Raw genomic sequence first — 25,122 nt, forward strand, 5'->3', positions numbered from 1 at the left:
ACTGTAAAAAAATCCCAGAGGGCGCTTTTCGCCACCTGTCACAGCTTTCAGAGACTATCAGCGGCAACAGGAACCGCCAGGGTCTACGTGAATGGATAAAAGCTGCGAAGCATCAAGGTTTTTCAGCAGAAGAAAAGAAGCAAAAGCAGCATTCAAAAGCTAAAGCTGCTTCTGAAAATAGCTTATATATATATAAATACACACACAGTCTTTTAATAAATTTTAACACCTAATGACTGCTCATAACTTAAAATAAGTCAACTTCAACAGTAGATAATACACTACCTTGCCAAAACTATAAACACATTTGAATTTGAGTGACATCCTATCATTAATTCACAGGGTTTAATATGATGTGGGCCAACCCTTTGCAGCCATAACAGCTTCAACTCTTCTAGGAAGGGTGTTAATGGGAATTTTTTGACCATACTACCAGAAACATATTTGTGAGGTCAGACACTGATGATGGACAAAAAAGACAGTTAAATTCCACCACATAAAATATCTATGATTTTATGGACCTTGCTTTCTGCACTGGTTCACAGTCATGTTAGAACAGGAAGGGGCTATTCTCAAACTGTTCCCACAGTGTTGGGAGCATGAAATTGTCCACAGTCTCTTGGTATACTGAAGAGGTTCTTTTCACTGTAAATAAGGGCCCAAGGCCAACTTCTGACAAATCACCCTACATCATAATGCCCCTCCAAATTTTACACTTCACAAAATGCAGTCAGTAGTACCGCTCTCCTGGAAACCACCAAACCGAGACTCGTCCAGATGGAGAAGCATGATTTGTCACTCCAAAGAACATGTCTTCCCTGCTCTAGAGTCCAGTTTGGTGCATTTTACACCACTGCATCTGATGCTCTGCATTGTGCTTGGAAATGTAAGGCTTGGATGTAGCTGCTCAGCCATAGAAACCCATTCCATGAAGCTTTCGACATGCTAATCTGAAGACCACATGAGGTTTGGAGGTCTGTAGTGACTGACCCTGCAGAAGGTTAATTACATCTCTGTACAATATGCATCAGCTTCAACTGACCCTGTGGTTATTTTATGTGACCTACCATTTCATGGCTGAATTGCTGTCGTTCCCAATAACATCCATTTTGTTGTAATATCAGTGATAGTGTACTGTGAAATATTTAGTATTGAGGAAATTTCCATGTCCATGATTGGACAAGTGGCATCCTATAGTGGTACCACGCTGGAAACCACTGAGCTCCTGAGAGCGACCCATCCATGGAAGTGGATGGAACATCTGAGTTTTTTGGATGGGTGAGTGAATACTTTTGGCAACATAATGTAAGTTTCAGCATATTTTAATGCACCACTTTTTAACATTAATTTCTCTGGTTTTAAGACATGGAGAAATCAGAAACATAAAATACAGCGTGCGCTACTTTATATTTTAAATACTTTATATTTTATTCAGCTCCTGAGTAAATATGAAAATGTTAATGTTACTGTCCGTATTGCTCCTTGGGGTCAGCAAGCTCTGGATAACTAGATCCAAGACCAAGCTTTACTCTATGGGTTATAGGCCCAAGGAACCAGTTCATTAATAACATTCAGCGTTAGGCAATCTGAAGTCTTTAAAAACACTTCTTAAAACGTAACTTTCTAGAGATGCATAGTGCTGTTAATTCACCTGTTTCTGTATTATTTAATTAATATTATAAACATTGCTTCCACATTTCACGTGATCATGGGTTTGTATAAATGTGTGTATGTGAAGTGTAATCATGTTTTATTGTGTGTATTCACATTTTGGTCAACTGTATGAATGAAATAAGGTGTACTATAATTATTACATGCATAATGTTATATACATATTACAACAATATGATAAGTGTCTAATAAGCTTTAGGCACCATAGAAAATGAGATTTAAAAAGCTATATATCTGTATGTATCTTTTTAAAATAAAATAAAATAAAATACAGGGCGGCACGGTGGTGCAGCAGGTAGTGTCGCAGTCACACAGCTCCAGGGACCTGGAGGTTGCGGGTTCGATTCCCGCTCCGGGTGACTGTCTGTGAGGAGTTGATGTGTTCTCCCCGTGTCCGCGTGGGTTTCCTCCGGGTGCTCCGGTTTCCTCCCACAGTCCAAAAACACACGTTGGTAGGTGGATTAGCGACTCAAATGTGTCGGTAGGTGTGAGTGTGTGAGTAAATGTGTGTGTGTGTCTGTGTTGCCCTGTGAAGGACTGGCGCCCCCTCCAGGGTGTATTCCCGCCTTGCGCCCAATGATTCCAGGTAGGCTCTGGCCCCACTGCTCTGGACCCACCCTGAATTGGATAAGCGGTTACAGATAATGAATGAAAATAAAATAAAATAAATATAGCCATTAAACCATTAATTTTCATTCATTCATTGTATGTAACCGCTCATTCAGTTCAGGGTCACAGTGGGTCCAGAGGCTCCTGCAAGGCAGGAACACACCCCGGAGTGTGTGCCAGTCTTTCACAGGGCAACACACACATAAATTTACTCACAAACTCACACATATCCACAATCCACCTACCAATGTGTGTTTTTGGAATGTGGAAGGAAACCGGACCACCTGAAGGAAACCCACCTGGAGAACACACCAAACTCCTCAAAGACAGTCACCCAGAGCGGGACTCGAACCCACAACCTCCAGGTCCCTGCGGCACCACCGTACCACCCCTTAAACCATTACTTGTGGTTATCATTGAACACATGTTTATGAATTCTTTTTTATGTTAAACTGAGTGAATAAGGAGAATATCTAGGAACAAATTTTGTTCTTCACACTAGCTCCCAACACTACTATTCTATTAATGTTTAGAAAAAAAAACAAACAATACTTTTACTCCATTTTTGTTTGTGTATTTATTGTAATTATTTATAGTATTATACAAGCACCATGTTTATTGAGAAGATAAATGATTTTAAATAATACTACCTTTTCCCCATAGTTTAGTTAATATTTTACTATAGATGTTCATTCACTAGGCTACAAGATACTAACTAAAGATTTTCATGACAACTGTCAAAAACTTACATAAATATCTGCAGAGACTTTATCCAACGAACATCAGTTGGAATAATGCTTTCTAGTGTGAAATTGACTAAAGCAGCTTTTCTAACAACTGCACTTGCTGGAATAAGTCTTTGTGCATACAGCTGTCAAGATAGCTTCATATAGCCACAAGAACGAACGCCTACTGTAAAGTGTTATACTTATTTACTGTAGGTATATAAAAAATGTAATTTGCATACAACTATATGGAGAGTCTTAATTAGGCAAAATTCTTTCTCTGATCCTGTCACAATCTCATAAAGAGTAGTGCTGGATGTGAGAGCTGCTGAGGGACGTGCAGCTGTTGTTATCTGCTTGAAGCCCGTCTGTTGCCGTATGTGAGAGTCGGCCATCCTGCTGGGACAATGCCGTCCAAACAGCAGTGGATAGCCAGGACATGTCAGTGATATCAGGTGCACTCCTGACATTCCCCCCGCCTCCACAATGACATCGGCTTTAAATCTCCCCCCTAACCTCATGCTCTCAAAGGCGACTCAATAAAAGCCGGGTATTGACTGACAGCGCACATCTGGATAATCCCGTGGCTGACAGCGCAGCAAAGGAACACACTCTTCCTCGGGTTCCTTGATGTTGTCTGAGGCGGAGTTCGAACTCGAACTGAATAGAAAATAAATGGATGGTACACGAACAGGGTAACCTTGGAAAGTTCACTCTCATAAACGTTCTCTGTTACTGTTTACAGTTATGTAATGTGTTTCCACCGATTTCTGAATAACTCTGCATTTCAAATCCATGTGAAGTTCAGAAATAAAAATGACGGAATTATCTGTAACAATAAAACCCAAAACATTTTCTATTACTCTATTAAATTTTGCTTTGTGTGGCTCTGAGTTAACACAATTATATCTCTGAGAAAATTTGATATGACAAAATCCAAAAGCAAAGGAATGAAAATAAGAAAAAGATATAAAAAAAAATAACCACTACGCAGGACTTGGTAGACAATAAAAACCATCCACAAATGAACACAGATTCCGTGCGTCTTAATCAAGATGTCTGCAACATGCATTAATCAAAATTCCGCAAGGATCAAGCACACCAACACCATTCTCACTCTGTCTAAACAGTCTGTTCAGAAATACCTGTTTCATTACCTGTTTATCTAAACTACATTAAGCCACTGTTTACCCCCAACATGAGCACGCATAAATGGGATGCAAGAGCTTCTCTTGCTCAGTACTCTTCTGTTTTACTGTGTTTAACGTTGTCTTTTTGCTCTCGCATAAACACTAGTCTAGCACTGTGATTGGAGATACTCAAACAAGGAGGCGGGACAATTCTAAAGTCACAGGATGTGATGCAGCAAATTCTGACTGGCTAATATTATTCCATATGTTTGTTTCCCAGTTTGTGGGTTGGTAGGACTTGGATTATGGATCCTCAAATTAATGTGTTTTTTTTTTTCATTTTTCAAAATATTTAAAGTATTTAAAACCATCTTCTTCAAGAGAAAAGTCAAGCTTAAAGTAAGGGATGAAATATAAGACATAAAATAAATACATAAGAAGAGTAATCAAATCTGTAAACGGCTAATGATCACAGAAAAACTGAATCCTCACCTCAGAACGTGTTTGAGATAATGTGGTTAGTGAAAAGCAGAGAATGCAACCAACTTCTAAAATTAAACTTGTATCCGGTTATATCCCTGCGGATTTATTTGAAAAATGATTACTTAAACACAAGAACATTTTCACTAGAATATATTAAAACTGTCCTCTGACATATGTGCAGTATGTATATAAATAAAAAATCCATGCTAAATGCAATCCCAAAAGATTGTAATGTGCAATTTGCTAAGTTCCTAAAGATTTATGCTGATGAAGTATTAAAAACCAACTACACTACACAGAAATTATTCCTAACTAATGAAACTGTATAATTAAAAGCACTAATAAAGAGTCTATTGGCTTTCCTAAACTGGGATTAAATTATTGCCTCTGTTAGTCTTGCAACAGCAAAACATATGTTAAAAAATAAATAAATGCCTAAAATAACTAGTATAACTGTGGAAAATCAAAATGAACTTTCACATGTAATGCTGCCAATAACTCTCAGTGACAATGCCTGTGGATATTTTGTAGAATAGAGATCACTTAGTTGCTTTGTTTTCAGTGGGGAAAAGTTGCAAAAGGTGATGAAATCTTACCTGTGTCTCGTGTCTCTGTTCCTGATGGATAGGCGTTATGAGGAGAGAGAAGAGGACAAAGTTTATCTTCAGAACATATTCTCATAAAGCCAACAATATACAATGTCCATTCAAATGCATCACACTGGGTTTAGAATGTGGGCAGATTTGCTGATTTATGGCCAAGAAGAGATATTTCGACATTGCAGCAGAGACTTCACTTCGTGTTTATATTGTGTTTCGGATGAATCATCTTTATACCTTTGGGCACAATGTCATCTCAAGTTATTTGTGCTTTTGTCTTTGCCTGCGCTCCTCTTCTTGGTGACAAATGTTGTAAAACATGCGAGTGTCTTGTTCCCGCAAGCAATTAACAATTAACAAAGACATGACAGAGCAAAAAGAAAACACAGGGCCAAGGACGCCTTCAATTAGAAAGCATCAGAAAAGCCGTTCTCATCTGATGTGTTCTGAGAGGCAGTGTCTGGGGGAAAGTGTCAAAGATATAAGGCACAAAGGAGTAACTTGGTTTAAATGCTCCAGTTCATTGTGTGATCCAGTTCATGCTCCATAAATTCATACTATGTGATAGAATTATGTACAAAAGAATAATAAATATAAAGGCCCAAATAAATAACCAGCATGATTAGAAGTGCTAAAGGGGCAACGTCATAGGCAAAAATTTTAAATTAGCCCATTGATACATTTGTTGTAATAATACCTACTCGTCTCCTAAAGTGCCACCACAAAAGTTTTGAGGGTGAGATTTGAGTGCTTGAAAACTAGGCAAAACCCCCTGATGATACATCTACAAGTTGGGAGAAACACCTACTCATCCAACATTTCTTCTGAAATCCAGGGTCTCAATAGAGGGTTTTCCCATCTACTTTTAAAATTTCTGCCCTCTTCAGAAAGGCTTTAGACTAGAACTTTGAGGACTGGATTATTACTAAAACATTAATAAGGTAAGATAGATATGTTGTATGATTTCTGGATCACGAATAGGACTCCAGCTACTCTCTGTTATTGGATGGTGCGCCATGGTGCGTCAAGAATGCAATTCCATTATTCTATATATTCCATCTATAGATAGGGCCTTTATACCCATTAGCTGATCCTTGGCATTGGACATGGTGAATTTAGGCTCAAATGTGGCCACCCTGGAAGGTCACATTTTTAGGGGCCAGCCCTATGGAGATGGTAGAATATATGCCTGCCCGTAAAAGTAAGTGAATTAACTAATTTGAAAGGGTTTCTACAAACGTTTGGACATATGGTTCATATTGAACTGTTGGTACTAGTAAATCAGTGCAATATCTGTATAAATATATTTATTAGGACTTACTATTAGAAAAACTATTAATTATTTTATAGATTTTTCTCAATATAATCATAAGTATAAATATATAGAGAACTTTGTAAATAAATAAAAAACTAAAAAAGTTTAGTTTACTTGAGTTCCAGGATGTTGTAGGTGTAGCCGCTGGGAAGAATCCTTCGCACAAAGTTAAAGTCGCCCACGTAGATGCTACCATCTGAACCGCAGGCCAAGGCCACAGGGGCAAAGAGTTTTCCCTCCAGTGCTGGTCCGCTGCAGCCTGGACAGGGAATGGTCCGGTAGTACCCATTTCCCATTACTGTGCTTATGACTGGAGGCTGCTGTGAGACGAAGATATTCTCTCCATTTCCTTTGTGCAAGATGCCTGGGTACATAGAAGAGACGACATTAAACATATCACTTTTGGAAAATGAATGCAATAACCTGTTCCATGAATCCTGTATTAACAAGCTTTTAGAAAAGTATTTATAATATATTATACAGTATGCAAGATACCTAACAAAGCCTCAGCCTGTAAACATTATAACACACCATAACAAATACACTTTATACACTTTTGTTTTGCAGGTAGGGGTAATTACATAAGTATAGTTGTGCCAGATTTTTGGACAAAATTATAATTAGGTTTCTGCAACTTACTTTAGTCAAATGTTCTCTTATTTCCATTTTTTTAATCTAGGTCTACAGAATGCAGCTAAAATGAGCTTACTCGAATAAACAGATGTGACTGTCTCTTTGTGTTCGTAAGGTTTTTGCAGAATTTTGAATCATCCACCCAATTTAATCACTGCCAGTTCCCACCCACAGGCTACAACTCCCTCATCACAGAGACCCCCCCCCCAACCCCCACCCGCCATAGTCTGGGGAGATGAGGGCTTCCTGAGGCATTGCCAGGATTCAAATTCATGATCACTAGTCACCCAATATTTAGGCAGTTAGACAGTTAAACAAAGGTCAAGAAGATAAGGTACAAAATAATGAAAAGATAGCAAAATGTTTAATAACAATAACCTGCACATTTTACATATTTCTTTACACATATATTTATTTTTGCATAGGTAACTGTTTTTTAAGCACCGTGAGTTAATACACATTTTTTGGATACAGGAATCTAAGCAGCTAAGTGCCTCTGGAGTTGCATGGATGATTGTTTAAAATTATTATCCTTACAATAAAAAATAATTAACAGTCCCAAGTCATAAGATCTGAAGCCTAAAGTTATAGTCATACACATTGAGCTGTTGCAATATGAATTATTATTTGATTTGTAAAAATGCCAAACATTTTGGGATATTGTGCAAAATGTATATACAAATAAAATCCAATGATGTGTAAATAATTTTAACCTCTTATTTAATTTAAAATAAAAGACTACATTTATATGTTGGAATTTATGTTATTGTTTTAAATATATATATATATATATATATTTTTTTTTTAATATATAATATTGTATACATAATATACATTTTCATGTTCTTGTGTGGTTTTACGTTCACATGTCAGTGAACAAGAATCATTTTATTAGCCACTATGCTTGCACAGAGAGGAATTTGTTATCTGCATTTAGCCCAATCCGTGTAGTGAAACACACATTTTCACACACACTAGTGAAAACTAAGGGCAGTGAGTACACATGCCCGGAAGAGTGGGCAGCCTTAGCCACTGCGTCCGGGGAGCAGTTAGGTGCCAAATATGGCAGTTCAAACTTTACTTACTTTGTATTAAGAAACAGCCCTTGTCTTACTGAAATAAGGGAGGCCAATCTGGCCGAACACAGGACACTTTTCCACTTTGTCTGTTCACAGACTGTGTTTTTTGGAAGTGTTTCTGAGTCCTTACAGTGATTGCCATTACAGAACCTTTGATGATATCCCGTACACGATGAAGTCCTTATGATATTTACTATTATCATTTAAGGAACATTATGCTTGACTTATTTCACTCTTTGCCTATGTAGTCTTTCACAGAGTGGTCAACCCCTTCCTATCTTTACTTCTGAACACCTCCACATCTCTGAGACGCTCATTTTAAACACAGTCATGACATGACCTATTTCCAGTTAACCACCTTATTTATTTATTTATTTATTTATTTATTGTAGCATTGCATAACTTTACAAGCCTTGTATTCGCTTTCCCAAACTTTTTAAATGTCTTGCTGGCTTCAAATTAAAATGGGCAAATATTAAAAAACAATCAAACAAACAAACAAAGAATCAAATAAATAAATAAATAAAATTACTTGTTTCAGCTTCCAAAATTTCAGTTTCATTCCATAATTACAATTAATTCACAGCTCTCTTTCTTCTTTTCTACCATATCTGGATGTGTTATTATTCTTATTGAAGCTTAATGTTTTGAGAGTGGGGGATGAAATATCTGCTTTCTCCATCACCATATGCTTTTGAAGCTAAAAGAGGAATTGTTGTAGCAGCACAACATCTGTTCCATGGTCATTCTTAATTAGTCAAATGTGAGCTGATGTAATCCATGCAACAATTTTTCATTTACAGTAAATTGGGATCTAATTTAAAAAATGACCCTGTGGCCTGAGGACTTGGCATGGTTCATGAAGTGGTGGGCTTTAACTTCACTGGTGCCCTTGAGCAAGCCACTGAGGTGTTCCATAGGTGGGTTCCCCATGCTATGGGTAGAAGCTTCAGTATATGTTAGCAAGTAAAATAAAGTTAGTGGACTTTCAAGCAAGTGCCAAATCTATACTCTTACAATCCTGCTTTTGCTACATGCCTTCTAGTTCTGTTTCTAGCTTCCACTCAGACTTCCACATAAATATTAATCTACAATTATTTGCAACAGCCAAAGGTAGCTGCATAAACAACGGTACTCATTAATATATTTATGTACTTATTTATTTACACACTTACAATAAGCATGTGCACAATGTTGCCTCAAATCTCCCAAAAAAGTTACTTTATGGAGAAGCAAAAAATACCATTGTGTATTTATCATTGCATTTCAACATAAAATATATATTATTTAAGTAATTTTGGGCAGTTCTATACCTCCATTGCAGCTGACTGCTATATATTGAGATATTTTCTTTGGACAGCAACAATATGTTGATTGCACTATGAGCATAAATAATGAACTGTATTAAACACACGCAAAACAATTTAAATTTTAATATCTTGCTGGACATGCATGGTTCACCCTGTCTTGTACGTTACATTTGTTCACCCTTTTCTAGACTCTAATTACTCAAGTAATCACTACAGTAATTTGTCTTGATTTTATCAATTGGGACAGCCCTCCACAGCTCTGTGTTGAGCTGGCACTGACGATAGATGTGCAATGTTTGTGTTGTGTGGTGAAAACCGTCATCTCATTTGCACGACTGGTGCAACTCTTACCACTCTGCACGTTCAGAATGTGGTGTTTGTCCAAGGTCCATCCGCCCAAGTTGGAGCCCATCATCTCAAAGCCCTGGATTAGAGAGCTTCTACTTTCCCACAGAATGAAGTCTGGGCAGGATTCGTATTCATATCCCACAGAAACTGTAGACAGACACAAACGCACACACACACGCGCACACACACGGCCATGTCAGATGGCTGCGCTGGCAGAGTGAAAGCATTGAGCACTCTGTAACACATCCAAACGTCATGCATCTTAATCAATGGGCCCACACAGAGCCTTGTGGCCCACATCTCACTTTCTGATGTTGGCGCCTGCCAAACACTCCCTTTATTGACAGCATTGTGATTAATGCTATGATTAATGGTGTTTCAATGTGCTGAAAATCTTTAGCTACTGCTCAAGTCCAGAAATCCAGGCTCAATTCCACTCTTCACCTTTGTGGCTCTGCTTGCTGCTCATTACTTCACCAAAGGCTTTTTTTCCAGAGAGAAATTTTTTTTCCACCGGAAAGTGATATAATGCCGGCTTAATGATTTGATCACAGCTGTAATTGTAATAAATGGAAGCCTAACAGAGAGTGACTGTGAGCGACCAGCCCGTAACTGCTCTGCTTTGGCCTGATTCATCAACATCACAACAAAACACTTTCACAAGTAGCCAGATAATCTGATAAAAATCCTCTTTTTATCGTTTGACTAATAGCTCAAAATATCCACAAATACAACTCAGTTGGAATACAATAATCCAATTGAGGCCAATCAAAAAAGTTAATATTTATCCAATTGAACAAGGTGGGTAGCCCTTTAAATAACAGACAGAAGAATAATAGACATTTAAATATCTGGATCATCTTACATTGCCCTTCTGAATATGTTCTACATTGTACATTTGCATCATTACAGATTTGCATCATTACACTATTTGTAAAGAGTGCATAACTACTACCTCTACATTCTCCTGGCCCCTGCTATAAATTTATAATTATTTTGTTGCTTGGCTCAAGTTGTATTAAAGTAAATCTCCCTAATCTTCAATTTCCTATGGAATTTCTGAAATAATGGCACAAATTATACTTCAAATATATGTAATTTATATTGGGATGTAAACTACATTCCTAACACTTTCTTGACCTGTGCAGTATATTACTGAGAGAGTCAAAAGTAAGGACTGGTTTGAGAACATTTATATTAATTGACATTCAACACATCCATTTAGATTACTTGTAGTGTGCATGTAAATGGACATTTCTGTCGACTATTCGGAAAGGTGTGATTTTTAAAGGATCCGGTGGTAATCTACAATAAGAATGAATTCATTTGGACTGGCAAAATATCTTTGCATGTAAACATCTTCATTTAGAGCAAAGCTCTCATAGATTCAGGAGATGCAACTGAAATAAACAGCACTTAGAAAATATGGCAAATAACTGCAAGAAACCACAAATGGGGTCTTTGCGAAAAAGTGCCGTAATGAGCGAAAAAGATGAATCAAGCAAGCTGAAAATGAAGTCGCAATAAAAGACCAGCAGGTGTTTCCAAAAGCAGGCTCGTATCTGTTATGACTGCGATGATTATTGGCCTCCTTGAGTCCTCTGGAGAATTGGGTCGGTTTATAAGAAACGTTGGCAAAATAAGGATGAGAAAACCTTGGGGGGGGAGGGGAGGGGTGGGTGGCTGAAGGGGAAAAATGAGAGGCGATGAAGAGCAAGAAGACAAATGAGAGAGAGAGTGAGAGACAGAGGGAGGGCGGAGGATGAAAGGTGAGAATGACAGGGAGCGAGCGAGAGACAGGTAGGAATTAAGAGAGAGACAGAGGAGTGAGAAAGCAAAGAAAGTAAGTGACAGGCAGCGAGAGGCCCTCTTGAACTTTGGCTGGTGGGATTATATTGGATTTCTATGAACACGGCAGAAAAACCCCTTGAAGGACTTCAGACTAATTGAAGTGCGAGGTGCTGAGGCTCAGGCCACTTGTCAGAGTGACGATGCACACACACTCCACCCAAATATCAATTTCGAAGCAAAAAAAAAAGATGGGTTAATTACATGCTATAGGGCGGCATATCAAATTTGTTCTTGAGGCACACACATAAATGAATTGATGAGCAGTGTGCCGCTAATCAAGGCACTCTTTGGTGCCGACCTCGTGCTGCAATCAGGAGAGAGCCCCCTTAAAAACAGACGAGTGAAATTGAGACGCTTGGACCCAGCTCATTACGCCACGTGATAAAAAGTCTAAGAAGCAGCAGCTGTCTTCAAGGCGCCACTCAGGGCTTCAACACCAATTTTCCCGACTCCTGCTTTGGGCAAAGACACAATGCACAGCCGCCTTGTCACAAATGAGACATTTCTGCTCAAGGCTTGTAATACTGGGTTTCCCTATATGTCAGAGGGACATAGATGAAACATAAAATAAAAGAGTCTCCCTACTTTAATTGAAAGAGAGCAGATAAGCTTCATTAGCACTTAACACTACTTCTTTATGATCTCAGCGCTAAGAGCTTGTAGGCTTAATGTCCAAAAGTTTTTAGACACCCATTCAAGTGATACTGGGCTTCCATTTATGTCAGAGGAACAGAGTTAAAAGATGAAACAAATGACTCTCCCTATTCTAGTTTATAGAGAGAAGATAAGAGTCATTAAGTCTAGTTCTTCAACATCTAAAAACCGAGGACTATCCATGTGCTTCAGTCATATCATTTTTGGCGTGGGCACCATACTGGGTACTGATTGGCTGGTTTCAGTATGAAGCACTAATGTAAACAGATGGGAAAAATTAGTAAATCTCTCCAGAAATCCACCACCTCTTTGCGTCGGGTGGGTAAAGGATCCCATAGTGTTGCATAGTGAGGATAAAAAGACTGTTATCCACTATTAGCCATGTTAGCATTTTCATCATAGTATCTTCCTGAAAACTGTAAGCACTTTAGGCTCCAGTGCATTTCTCTGCTCTTCTGACCAATCCATGTGACTTATACATACACAGATCATATATACAAGCTTCAGTATTCATGTTATTTCACTTGAGATTTGTTTCAGAGTGTAAGAGACTACAGACACAAGCCACATGTACTTTTGTCTTATTCTTTTAATTTGATCCCCCCGTCCCTGCACTCTAAGGTTTTCCAAGGTTACAGATACGTGTACGATAATGTTTAGTCGCAACTCTCTGGCTAAATTATTTCTTTGATTTTTCTTAAAGTGTGATAAAGTAGTTCTCCTTGTTTGAAAACGAGATGATCAGTGAGAGATGTTTCCACGCTGCAGCAAAGCTGAAGCTGAATCCCAAGTGTCATCTTACAGACTTCTTTGTAGGGAACAGTGTATGTTATATATTCTGAACCCATATAGTGTGTTGTATGCCAAAAATAAGTTATTCAGCTGTAAGTTTTAAATTTCACTATCAAATTAGTGCAACATCTGTGCACACTATTTTTATTTTTATTATCTGTGGTGAGCCAGGGCTCTGTTTACAAAGGTGATGAGGATTAATGGGTCAGGGATGCATTTTTATATTATTTTAAATTAAATGACTAAATGTTTTGAAAGAAACCATTTAAAAATCACAGTTTTTATCTGATTTGTGAGTTTATGAGCAATAAGAAAGTAATCAAGATTGTGGTTACTATTCAAAGTGATGTCACCTGGAACCCATGGATATGGACAAATACTTTGGGCATCTCATCCAGTAATAGTATAAACCAACAAATTGTGTTAATAGGGAGTTTCTGCCTGGCCTGCACTTTTGGGAAAGCTTTACAGCTAAGTAGTGTTGTAGTGCTTGAGTAGAGGCCACAAATATTTTGACCTAATTTGGACACAGCCTTTTCATGGCCTCGGGGTGAAGTCGACTCGGAAATTGTTGTCAAGGCCAGCCAGTGTGTCTGATGTAAGGTTAATTAGAAACTGATCTATTTTTTTTTTTCTATTGTTATTGAATATTAAAAATCCAGCTGAATAAATCACTCCTTTCTGTACATGTCTAAATAAAACCTGCACTCAGCTTGGATAATAGGTAAAAATATGTTGCTGCTCTTTCAATCTCCAATTATTGAACATGCCTTATTTTTAAAAGGTGACATATGCGATTGAAGATTGAAAATGTGCTTTTTCACCTGCCTGCTTTACATTACAATTTTTTCCAAACATCTGGAAAAAACAACAAAAAAAATAACAAAGAGAGAGAGAGATAAGAGCAGATTTTCAGTAGAGTACAGGGTTATAATGTTAGCTAGGTAATGTTAGCTAACTTGGGGTTAAAAATAAAGGTTTGTTGTTAATACTTTTCACTATACCAATTATATTTTCAGCAGATGCTCTTGTGGCTATTTGTTTGTAATATTATTGATCAAAACTGTTAGTCCCCTAATTACATTTAAGGGTGTACAAATCAATACACTTAACAGCCATTTAGCATCATGTAACGCAATATAGCATGCATAGAAACAAATCAAGCCTGTATTACACAGAATGTATAAGTGTGCCAATAAATGACTGTTTCAAGCTAAAGCTTATTTATCATGCTTGATATGAGCTTTTCTGAATCTCAATGTGTTCAAAGTGAAAGAAAAGACCAAGGTACTAAAATTATGTGATGTTTAGATATATTATTGCTTTCTTTGGTCTCGATATGTCTTACATTTAATTTAATAATGGCAGAATGCTGAATAGAGCAATGTGATCAACGTTTTGATTGCTGGCACAGGTCAGCAACAGTTTGCATACCTTAAATAATAATAAAAAAATATTGTTGGTTTATATTTGTTTGATTTCATGAGGTGAATACCGATTTAAGTTTTAGAAAAAGGGACACAGTACCTTCATTTGCTTCCAAATTTATATTGCCTTAGATTGATGATGCCAATAATTTTATATTGTTAACCTTAAGATATATATTATTTAAAGTTACATTTTACAAAATAATTGATATATCATAATATTTAATAATATATCACTGCTGCCCCCCCCCCCAAAATAAATAAATAAATAAATTTTTAGTTGACTATATCACCAACACAGCTGCTGTCCTTCACGTTATGTAAACATTTCATGATGAATGGACCAAGTAGAAATGCTCCAAATTACTTGGAATACAAACTTTTTTTACACTGATTTGCACTGAACGTTAAGAAGATATTTTCCTTATAAAACAACTATTTTGGAGAAGTGTATTTCTTTGGTCAGTAAAGATATATAATATATAATAAATGATAATGAAAGTTATATGAATTACAAACTATTTTTTTCAGTTTTATTCTTTTAATATTCTTTATGATTAAAACAATCTTAATCTGATCTCAGTCCCTGCTACTTATGGTTTCTGTCCATCAGTAAAAGGAGCAGTATCTTTCGATACTCCAGACAGAAGTGCGAGATTAATCTGTGATACACTTATTCCTCTTTCTCAAAATACCATTGCACTTTTCTTGGTGTCAATATGTATAGAATGGCAGGACTTCTCACAAACCAGTATGTGGGTTGTAGCTTTTTAATGTTACATTTTAAAGACAGTAAAAGACTAATGAAGGGTGATATATTTATTATGTATTAGTTATACTTGTTTTATGGATGTCTTTTTAGAACTTTGAGATAAAACAAAGTATCTTCATTACTGAGGCTTAGTTTTTTACGAGGAAGCACAAATCATAAAATTGATCATAAAAGTACTCATAAGGACCCAAAAAGAACATCAGTTAACTCTAAGATTAGTGTTCAGAAATAGCAAAATAAAACTTTACATAAAAAATAAAATGTGTTGCCCCTTTTCAATTATTTTCCTTGTTTCACAACTTGACGTTAAAAACATGGACATAAATTATAAATGTAATGTTCCAATAGTAAATCTTTTAGCAAAAATATTTGCATATATATTTGGCCTCAAATGTCCTTATTTAATTACAGGCCTTTTAGCAGACACATGTACAAAAAAGTAAGCACAAAAGTCACATAGAAAAACTTCCATGAAAAATCTAAAGCAATCACTGTTAAAAAATATCTGGGGATGTCTGCGATTGTTGGAAAACACTGTTCACTCTGGTTTGTTTATGTTCTGAAGCTCCTTGTCTTTTAATGGGCTGTTTGTATGTGGCTGATGTTTAACTTTTCTCACTTTTTAATCATGACTTGCTTTTATTCACTGACTGAATACCACAGAAACTAATTTATAACTCGAGTTGTTTCGTTTTGTAGCACTTTTAATAATGTAGCTAGCCATCTCCTGAATTTGAAGACATTCCACCTATAGTAATCTGAAGCAACTGAAGTTAGTATTACCCACATATGGAGAAGAATTTTGGTTCATGATTTTCAATGTTTGGAGTTCTCTCCATTGTTTTAAAACTCCAGATGCCATTTCTGTGCTATGCAGAGAGAGAGAGAAAGCCTAGTGTACCGGACTGAGACACATTGTCGTTTTACCCATTTACAGACACTGGGGCTTTGTATACACATTATACCTGTTTTGAGCACGCAAACTGACTGGAGAGGTAGCATATGGTAAGAAAATCATCCTTAGAAATTTATAAAGTGTTGATTAAAATTGTGAACATCAACTTTAACTCGTAAACATGAATAAATATGTTGTTATCAGGTTCAAAACTGGTACTGGAAGCACACAAGCCTAAGCTCACCAGTGCAGAGTGTTGGCTGGAATGATGCAAAGCACACTGTCATTGAACCCCGGAGAAGTAGAAATGTGTGATTCACTGGAGTGACTCACGCTTCACCATCTGGCTGTCTGATGGACAAATCTGGATTTGGTAGGTGCCATGGGAAAGCTACCTGCCAGAATGCATAGTGCCAACTGTAAAGTTTGGTCGAGGTGGACTAAGCATTGTCTAGAGAATTCAGTGCTTCCAACTTTTGTATGAGTCTGTCCTTTTCTGTTTCAGCATAACAGTGCTCCATATGCACAAAGAAATGTCTGTAAAGAAATGTTTTCACTGACTTTGATGTGGAACAATTTGAGTGGCCGGTACAGAGCCCTAACCTCAACCACATTCAGCATCTTTGGGATGAATTGGAACGCAGACTGTGAGGCAGGTCTTATCACCCAACACCAGGACTGGACCTCACTAATGCTCTTGTGGCTGAATAGAAGCAAATCTTCGCAGCCAGAAAAGTGGAGGCTTTTATAGCTGCACAGGGGGATCAACTGCCTGTGCTTTTGAAATGAGATGTTCAACAAGGACATTCATATGGATGTAAAGTTTTAGAGTCATTTGACCATGTAATGTATCACACTTGAATGCAAGTTCATCACTATGATGGTAAAATATTCAAACTTGGACAACAAGGGTTTAAAACTACTTTCCAATGGGTATCAGAAATTAAGAGTTATTTTCTCCTTACAGTCCCCTTAGTGTCTAATTTAATGTAATCCATCATAGGAAAAAGTAGATAATAAATTATTTTAAAATGTGATTGCATTTAACCCATGGGATGCAAACAATTTGTCATTTAAATGGCAACAAAAATGTCTCTTTAGGCTTCTCTCTCAACTTTTAGATACGCTGCAACTTTAAAATCTGAGAACTAGCACTAGACACTGAAAATGGCAAAGAAAGATGACCAGACATTCGCTCACTATAAACAGCTGTGTATATTTACTCTATGCACTGATCTTGCTGGTTTCTCACATGAATGTTATGGGCAGTTGATTACAAAAGAGCCAATTCTTAGACATGGGATGTGTTTACTTGGGTCCTACTTATATATCCCAGGCACATTAAAAATACCTTAGAACTTTTTTTCTTAACAGCAGGCAATATAGCTTCAAAAAAAGGAAGCTGGCCTTTGCCCAGAAAATGTGACATGTTAATGAAAATTACTGTAGTAACATGAAGGTGGAGAAAGGGTTTCACATATCACAGAAGAAGCGTCTTCACAATCCTAGCCCCGTACTAACTAATTAGTTGCTTTAAATAATCCTAAATACATAAATAGTAAAAAAAATAATAAAAATAAAAATAATTTAAAAATAAAAAATAAATATCAAACAAATAATGAAAAGCTGGGGGACTTACCTGTTGCCTCTGTCAGGCCCCAAACCTCCTGACCATAGATGTCTGTTTTGTTCCATGCTAGAACATAGACAAGTCCTGGGGCAGCAGGGTACCACTTCTGGTACTGTCTGCCCTCTATAACAGCTGAGACATGCACCTTGTTGAGTCCTGGTGGGATTGAAGCATGTGTGAGGATGATCCGCAGCAGTGACTGGTAACCCGCTGCACGTGTGCTGAGGTAGCTGAGCTTCACAAAGCTTCCTGGAATAAAGATCTCCTCCTGTACAGCCTGCAAACATACACGGCATTACTCAAATAAACACATATCCAAAGATATTATGAAGTTTTTAAATTTCTATAGGGTTTTCAAACCTATCTGCATCTGTTGCATATTCTTATACACGTTTATATACACATATTGACTCAAATAATACAAGGCATTTTTCACAGATATTATTATTTAATCAATATTCATGTGTTGTGTGTAAAGTATACTGATATATTCTATTCTATTCTATTCTATTCTATTCTATTCTAAATACTACATTTTTGGTAGCGGTAACCAACCCTGTGTTACAGCTTTTATGAACTCATTGTACCATTGAGATTTGCTATGCATTTGCCATCCATGATTTTTATGAAGCACAACCTTCCTAAAACTCATTTGTCTTCTTCATATAAACTGATCCAACCTTTATGAAATGTGCTTTTTATTAAAAATAATAAAGTTAAAATGATCTTTTAATAAATCCTTGCAGGTTTCTTTAGATTGGATTAACTTCCAATTTTTGCACATTTTACGTCACGTCACGTAAAGAATGCCTGCTAATATAGTACATGTAAAATATTAGCAACTACCCAATATTGGCCCTATAATCAGGAGACTGCAAGTTCAGTCCTGGGTATTGCTGTACATGTATGGAACATGTTGGTAGTTTATGTGGTCATCTAACAACACAGAACTAGGCACTTATTTTTCTCATCCAAGTGTACTGAGCTGTCAAATGGCATCAAAGATGTGGTAGTGTCAAATATCTCAGAAGAACAATGTGCTAGCTAGCTAGTAATGGGTGATCGGGAGAGACTTAATTGGTCAAACCGACAATGACTTTAATTGTGGACACAATTGTGAAAAATAAATTTAATAGCTAAATAAAAATGTACAATGGCCATCTAAAACTGTAGTAGAACCTTGTTTAAGGCAGGGAATCATGAAATAAACCTGACCTCTTCATGCCATGCTGGATGAGCTACTAACAAGCTCAGCCACCACAAAGGAAACACATGGCTGAACACTACCATCCTTCATACCATCCTAATTGTTCATTTTGACTGCTCAACTTTGGCAGGGATGGCATTATCTACTGCCAATGGCATGGATTACCAAAAAAAGAAAAAAAATGATTTTGTCCACTCTGCCACTATGATCACAGCTGCAGAAAGATGGATTTTGGAAGCTAAAACAGGACTGGGGAATTGAGGTGAGGTGATGCTAGCTCACACTAGCTTCCCCCTACACTCCTACTTTTCCTGGTATTTAGTACCAAAGCATGAAATGAATCTCAGGCACATTGAGAACAATCATCTTGCTTTAAATTATGCAGCACTCTAAACCCAGTATATAAATTATCCTTGTTTAAAAAAAAAAATTAATCTGCATATCCATTACATTTCTTTAACGCGTGATCAAAATGACCTCATATAGGAGGTTAATCGGTGCAAAACCTCAGTAATTCCCAGCCGGCTGGATTCATCACTGACATCTGTACATGGTATAATTCCGTTGTGGAACTAAAGAGAGCCAATGTGATTGGCTCTGATTGGAGTGGAACGCAAAGGAAAAAGCCTTGCCACATATCCATGTTAACTTGATTCATTACAATTCCCCAAATGAGCAGAGTGGGATTTCAGTGCATTGGCACTACTTGTCTACACCAATCAACATGAAATAAATACACTGGGTCTTCATACAGTATTGCATATTCACATTATAGTCCAATATCTCTTCTACTGAATTGAGCGATTTTAATTTTCTTTAACCTTTTTTTAGGTACAATGGGAACAAAAGGGGATTTCTCCTAAACAAAAGTTTAGCTTGAACTTCCAACCATGCAGATAGATCTATACTACGTATCCAAATAGGTAATGCTTAAAATGAGTGAATATAGCTACATAAAATGCACCCATTGTGAACACAGTTGTTCATTTGTACACGTACATAGAATGCCATGTGTGTTCACCATGCTTTGTGCCAAGCATTGGCTACAGCCATTATAACATTAAGCTGTTGAGAAATGTAACTGCAAGCTTTGAAATGAACATGCACCATGCAGTGCATTTAGCACTCATCAAAACCTCACAGATATTTTCAAGTATATATTCTAAATCATTCCCCGGAATGCTGGTACTGCATAGAGGGAAACTACAATCTAACATACTTAGTTTCAGATTAAATCCTGGATGAGTAGGTATTCAAAACATTTGGCCCTATGCCATATCTAGGATTTCATTTAAAGGGGATACAAAAAAATTCTGTAATCTCAATGACATTGTAAAGCAACCAAACCCCTTTCATCTCTTTAGAATGAATGATTATAATCTTTTGTGACATTAATGCAATTCAGAACACTATTACTTCATATCTTCTCGTATTATGGCAGCTGTCAGTAAGACATGCTCAAAATGTCCAAAAATCAAAATGTCCAAATAATGTACACCATACACACACAACCAAGAAGGCTTCAGTCATTTTGCAAGTGCATGGCACAAACTAGTTAGAAGCCTTAGCTTAGCATCATAGCTAGCAAGCTTAAAAATAATGGAAGACAAATATGAAATTTTTGCTGCTTTTTGCTACCAAACAAAGAAAAGAAAATGAAAGAATGGAATCCTAGTATATATTTGCTGTACAGATAAAGATTGTGCATTTAGCATATCTCAGCCTAACACACCAGGCTCTGTGCTTTGACAGTTTATATTAGCTAGCTTGCTAGTGCTTTGGGGTGCAATGTTAATTAGCCAGCTAGGGTTGGTCACAAACTGTAGTGCAATGTTTGTTCTAACAACTTTCTATCACTGTCATTATAACACAGAGGTTTGTGCTAGATTAGCTCTTTTGTGGGTTCAGACCAGATGAGCACTGAGCAGACATGACCCTTTCCCTGTTTCACAAGTAGGCCTTCCTTGGACACCTTTGGAAGGTACTAACCACTGCATAATGGCAACAATCCATAACATCACAATTTAGTTTTTGTCAAAGTCAGATCTTGACGCTTGCCTGTTTGCTTCCAACACACCAAAAACAAGACCCAACTCTTCACATTCTGCTTAATAAATCCACTCCTATGCAAAGTCACTACTCAAAATAGTTTTGAAGACAGCACTGCCTTCAAGGAAGAACTAATGTAATTAGTTACTAGACAACAGGTGGGGTTTAACATGGTTGGCTAGCACAAGTGGGGTGGAGATTTTCAAATACAGCACAATAGACCTTCGTGTATCTGTCAGAAATGTCTTTGGAAGAAATAAGTGTGCAATATAATTTTCTTTTTGTTCCTGTAGACTTAGGCCTGTTTCAAAATTTGTTGGACATGTTGCAAAAAGCTCAGAATTTTGGTTTGCTTGAATGGAAGGTAATAGCTTGCTTACTCCGAGGCAGACTCTAAAGAAGTACTTTCCTGCACATTTTAGTTATGACTGCTGCATCTTAGGGATCTACAGAATTTTATACAATAATGTTCTGCCTCCTTTGTTGCAGAGGCTAAGACAAAGTGCAATAATATATAATTGCTGCTTTTGAGAATGCAGAGCATTGCATACAATTTGCAGCTTCTTCAGAGGCAGCAGTCATTACACAAATATGAAGGAAAATACTTTTTTTCAGAATCTGCTTAAGAGGCAGATTATTTCTTCCAAAGTACTTTCTGGCAGTTAGAGCAGGCAAACCATGTAAGTCTGTATTTGAAAACTCCACCCAGTGTGCGTTAACCAATTAGGTCCATATTCACCTGCTGGCTGGTAAACAATTACATCTGTTCTGCTTCCAAGGCAATGCAGGCTCCAGAACGATTCTGAGTGGTGATATATTACAACAGAAATAAACCCCACCCCTTGACATCTATAAATGTAACTATATATAGGAGTGATTCACTTCACCTGTTATTTGTTTTAATGCTTTGTATATTGTCACAGTCAAAATCCTGTATCTCCAAAATGGTAACTTAAAAAAAGAATGAAAATTACGTTTAAAATTCTTTTACATGAAAATAATAATTTTAAAATTGAATGATAGGTTAAGAAACCATGAGTTTTTTTTTTTTTTATCATTTCAAATTATGCCAAAAAACAAGACAACAAACGAAGATACAATGGTTTGTCGCAACAGTTACAATATGTGACCAAGAAGTTGAAATATGCACTTTTTACTGTATGTCTGGGAATTTAAAATCATCATTCAAACATTGAGCTGACCTGTAACTCTGGAATGATGGGTCCCCTGGGGGCACACTCTCCAGTGTATCTTGTGAGGGGGGAGGGCAGCACGATGGGATACGGGCTAATAAAGTTCTTCATATCACATGTTTGGGGAGTAATCTCCACACGCGACATGACCACCTTGTCCAGCACCAGGAAATTGTTCCAGGGCAGCCATGCAGTGCGTCTCTGGGTCAGAAAAGGTGGTCTTTGGAACACCAGGGTTACTGAGATAGCCCCCACAGCCACTAGGTCAAAACTGTATGAGAAAAGACAGAAAAGTGAAAATCCCTGTTCTGCTGAGACCACAGTTTGAGAATGTCCCTAAGTGCAAGAGAATAATCAGCTTTTTTTATAGCAGAAGCCAAGTGAGGAAAGCAATTATGTTTAAAAAGAGAAGAGTGTGTGTCCTCCTCATACCTGCCGTCCTGCCGGCTGATGGTGAAGCCGTACTCTGGGTGCTGGAGGAAGGTTATGTTGACCCCCACCAGAGGTGAACCATCCACTGCCACCACCTGCCCCCGAACCACTGCAGCTTGGCTAAAGCAGAAAAGGTGAAGAACTAAAACTCCATTCATAAAAATAGATCTTTTTGATTTTAAACCCTGACTGGCTGAGTCTCATTAGATATACAGAAATACACATTGTCAATGTCCAAACAAAAAAAAAAAAAAAAATAGTTTACTACATCATTTAAACACAGCATTTGTCCGTCACAATGTGTGAAAGATGCATAATGAATGAACCAAAAGGAATAATCTGTCTCACAAGCATCAGTGTCTTTGTTTACATTCATAACTCTTTTATTTATAAATGTACTGTATCTTCAATTTGAAAATTCAGGTGCCGTAAGCTACATTGACTAGTTTGAATGACCTTACTGAAGACTTGTATGTGCTTTGAAGGATGGTTTGTGGATGTGTTTACAGAAAAATATTTGGATGACTTATACATTAAGACTTGCTGCTCCAGGGCAACTTATAATGTGGATATCAAACATTTCTTAGTTGATTGAATACATGTGGGAAAATGGAAACTTAGTGCGAACTATGTACATGTCTGCTCCCTCCTGAAAGTAAATCAATGCAGTATAAGTTCATATTTAAAATGAGTAGATTTCTAGGGAGGAGTAGAATATCTAGGGAGGATGCCCATGTTGCCACACTCTTTATTGTTGATAGCCCACATTAGTGAATTTATTAATACTCAAACCTCTGTTTATATCATATGGATTAGTGTCGAAACCTAGTACGCACCTACCTTCTTGGTCCACCTTCTAATTATATAGTCAGAGACAGTATCTAATCTGTTGCTGCATATTTTGTGTTATACATCTTCTAGTTCTTCCTTAGTTGTAACAGGATGCTTCCCACAGGACATTCTCTCTAGATGTTTTGGGGTTGGTGGACTATTCTTAATGGGAGGGGTCATAAAAGCAGTAGGACTGCTGTGTCTGATCCACACATACCAGCACAACACACACTAATGTATCACCATAACATCAGTGTCTCTGCAGTGCTGAGAACGTCCACCACCCGAATTACTGTATCGTCAAAGGAGCTGATCACTTGTTTGAGTAGGAACACCCATCTTGTTTGTTGTGCTGGTATGAACAGATCAGACACATAATAGCTGTGTCTGTAACCCTCACTGTTACTGAGAATAGTTCACCAACCAAAAATATCCAGGCAAAAATTGTCCTGTGTCAGGTTTCCTGTGTCCACTGATGAGCTAGAGGAAAAACAACACAAACTGCGCAGCAACACATGAGCTACTGTCTCTGACTTTACATCTACAATGTGGACCAATAAAGTAGGTGTGTGTAACAGAGTGGACACAGTGTTTAAAAACTGCTGTGTCTGATCCAGCCATACCAGCACAATTGCAGTGTCCCGGCAGCGCTGAGAATGTTCCACCACCCAAAACATATCTAACCTACATGGTCCTTTGGAGGTCCTGACCACTGAAGAGCAGGTTGAAATATGGATAAAAAGCATGCAGAGAATCAGGTGGACTACACTCTGTAATTGTAGCACTACAAAGTGGTCCTTGTATGGTCAGCGGAGCTGATAAAACAGGAAGCGTGTGTAGATACAGAGAAGATGGTCCTAATCCAGTGATCGTTCAGTGTATTTTTTTTTTACTTTCTTTCTAGCAAACTTTCATTTAACTATGTTAAAGCATTAACACGTGGCCTCTTGTTCATACTGCTTTAATACATCACAACTGAACTCTGACTCAACATCAATTTCAGTCTCTGTGCCACTTCAAAAGCAATTAAAACTCAATGTTGTCTCCTTTTGTTATGTTTTTTTTCCATTTACCTGCTTTGTGGAAGCAAGGTCACACTGTAATTGAAATGGCACTATTTGTACATCAGTTACTCCAGTTGTTTAACGGTAGGCAAATACACTTTGTAGAAAAAGAAAATGGGGAAAAAACAGAGTACACTCTCAAATTGCTGTAGACACAGCTTTAAAAGTAGACACATCAGCCACTCAGGTGCTTGATAGCGTTTTGTGCAATAATGAAGCTGAGGGAGTTTGATATGAAGGCTGTGGTAGAAACTAAAAAAAAAAGGAAAAAAAATCCACTCTCAGACCTTTCATGTCATCCTGCCATGCTTGATAGACTTTGCCCATTTAAATAATAAAGAGACGAAGACTCTCCTTTTTCTTTTGCCAGTCAAAATTGTGGGGCTTAATAAACGATATTGAGATTAAAAACCCATTGGAGAG

General features: G+C 37.4%; 1 protein-coding gene across 1 annotated transcript in view; it reads right to left on the bottom strand.

Moving 5' to 3' along the window:
* The window catches only part of LOC136674158 (teneurin-1-like), a 362,280-nt gene that overhangs the window by 62,743 nt on the left and 274,415 nt on the right, over positions 1 to 25,122 (bottom strand). The window contains exons 16-21 of the mRNA XM_066650044.1: positions 22,805 to 22,924; positions 22,382 to 22,643; positions 17,933 to 18,200; positions 9,906 to 10,049; positions 6,647 to 6,896; positions 5,215 to 5,235 (exon numbers count right to left, since the gene is read on the bottom strand). Of these exons, the coding sequence (XP_066506141.1) occupies positions 5,215 to 5,235; positions 6,647 to 6,896; positions 9,906 to 10,049; positions 17,933 to 18,200; positions 22,382 to 22,643; positions 22,805 to 22,924 (1,065 nt within the window). The remainder of the gene's footprint in view (positions 1 to 5,214; positions 5,236 to 6,646; positions 6,897 to 9,905; positions 10,050 to 17,932; positions 18,201 to 22,381; positions 22,644 to 22,804; positions 22,925 to 25,122) is intronic.

Source organism: Hoplias malabaricus, chromosome 17 (assembly GCF_029633855.1).
Source record: "Hoplias malabaricus isolate fHopMal1 chromosome 17, fHopMal1.hap1, whole genome shotgun sequence".
Classification (NCBI taxonomy): Eukaryota; Metazoa; Chordata; class Actinopteri; order Characiformes; family Erythrinidae; genus Hoplias; species Hoplias malabaricus.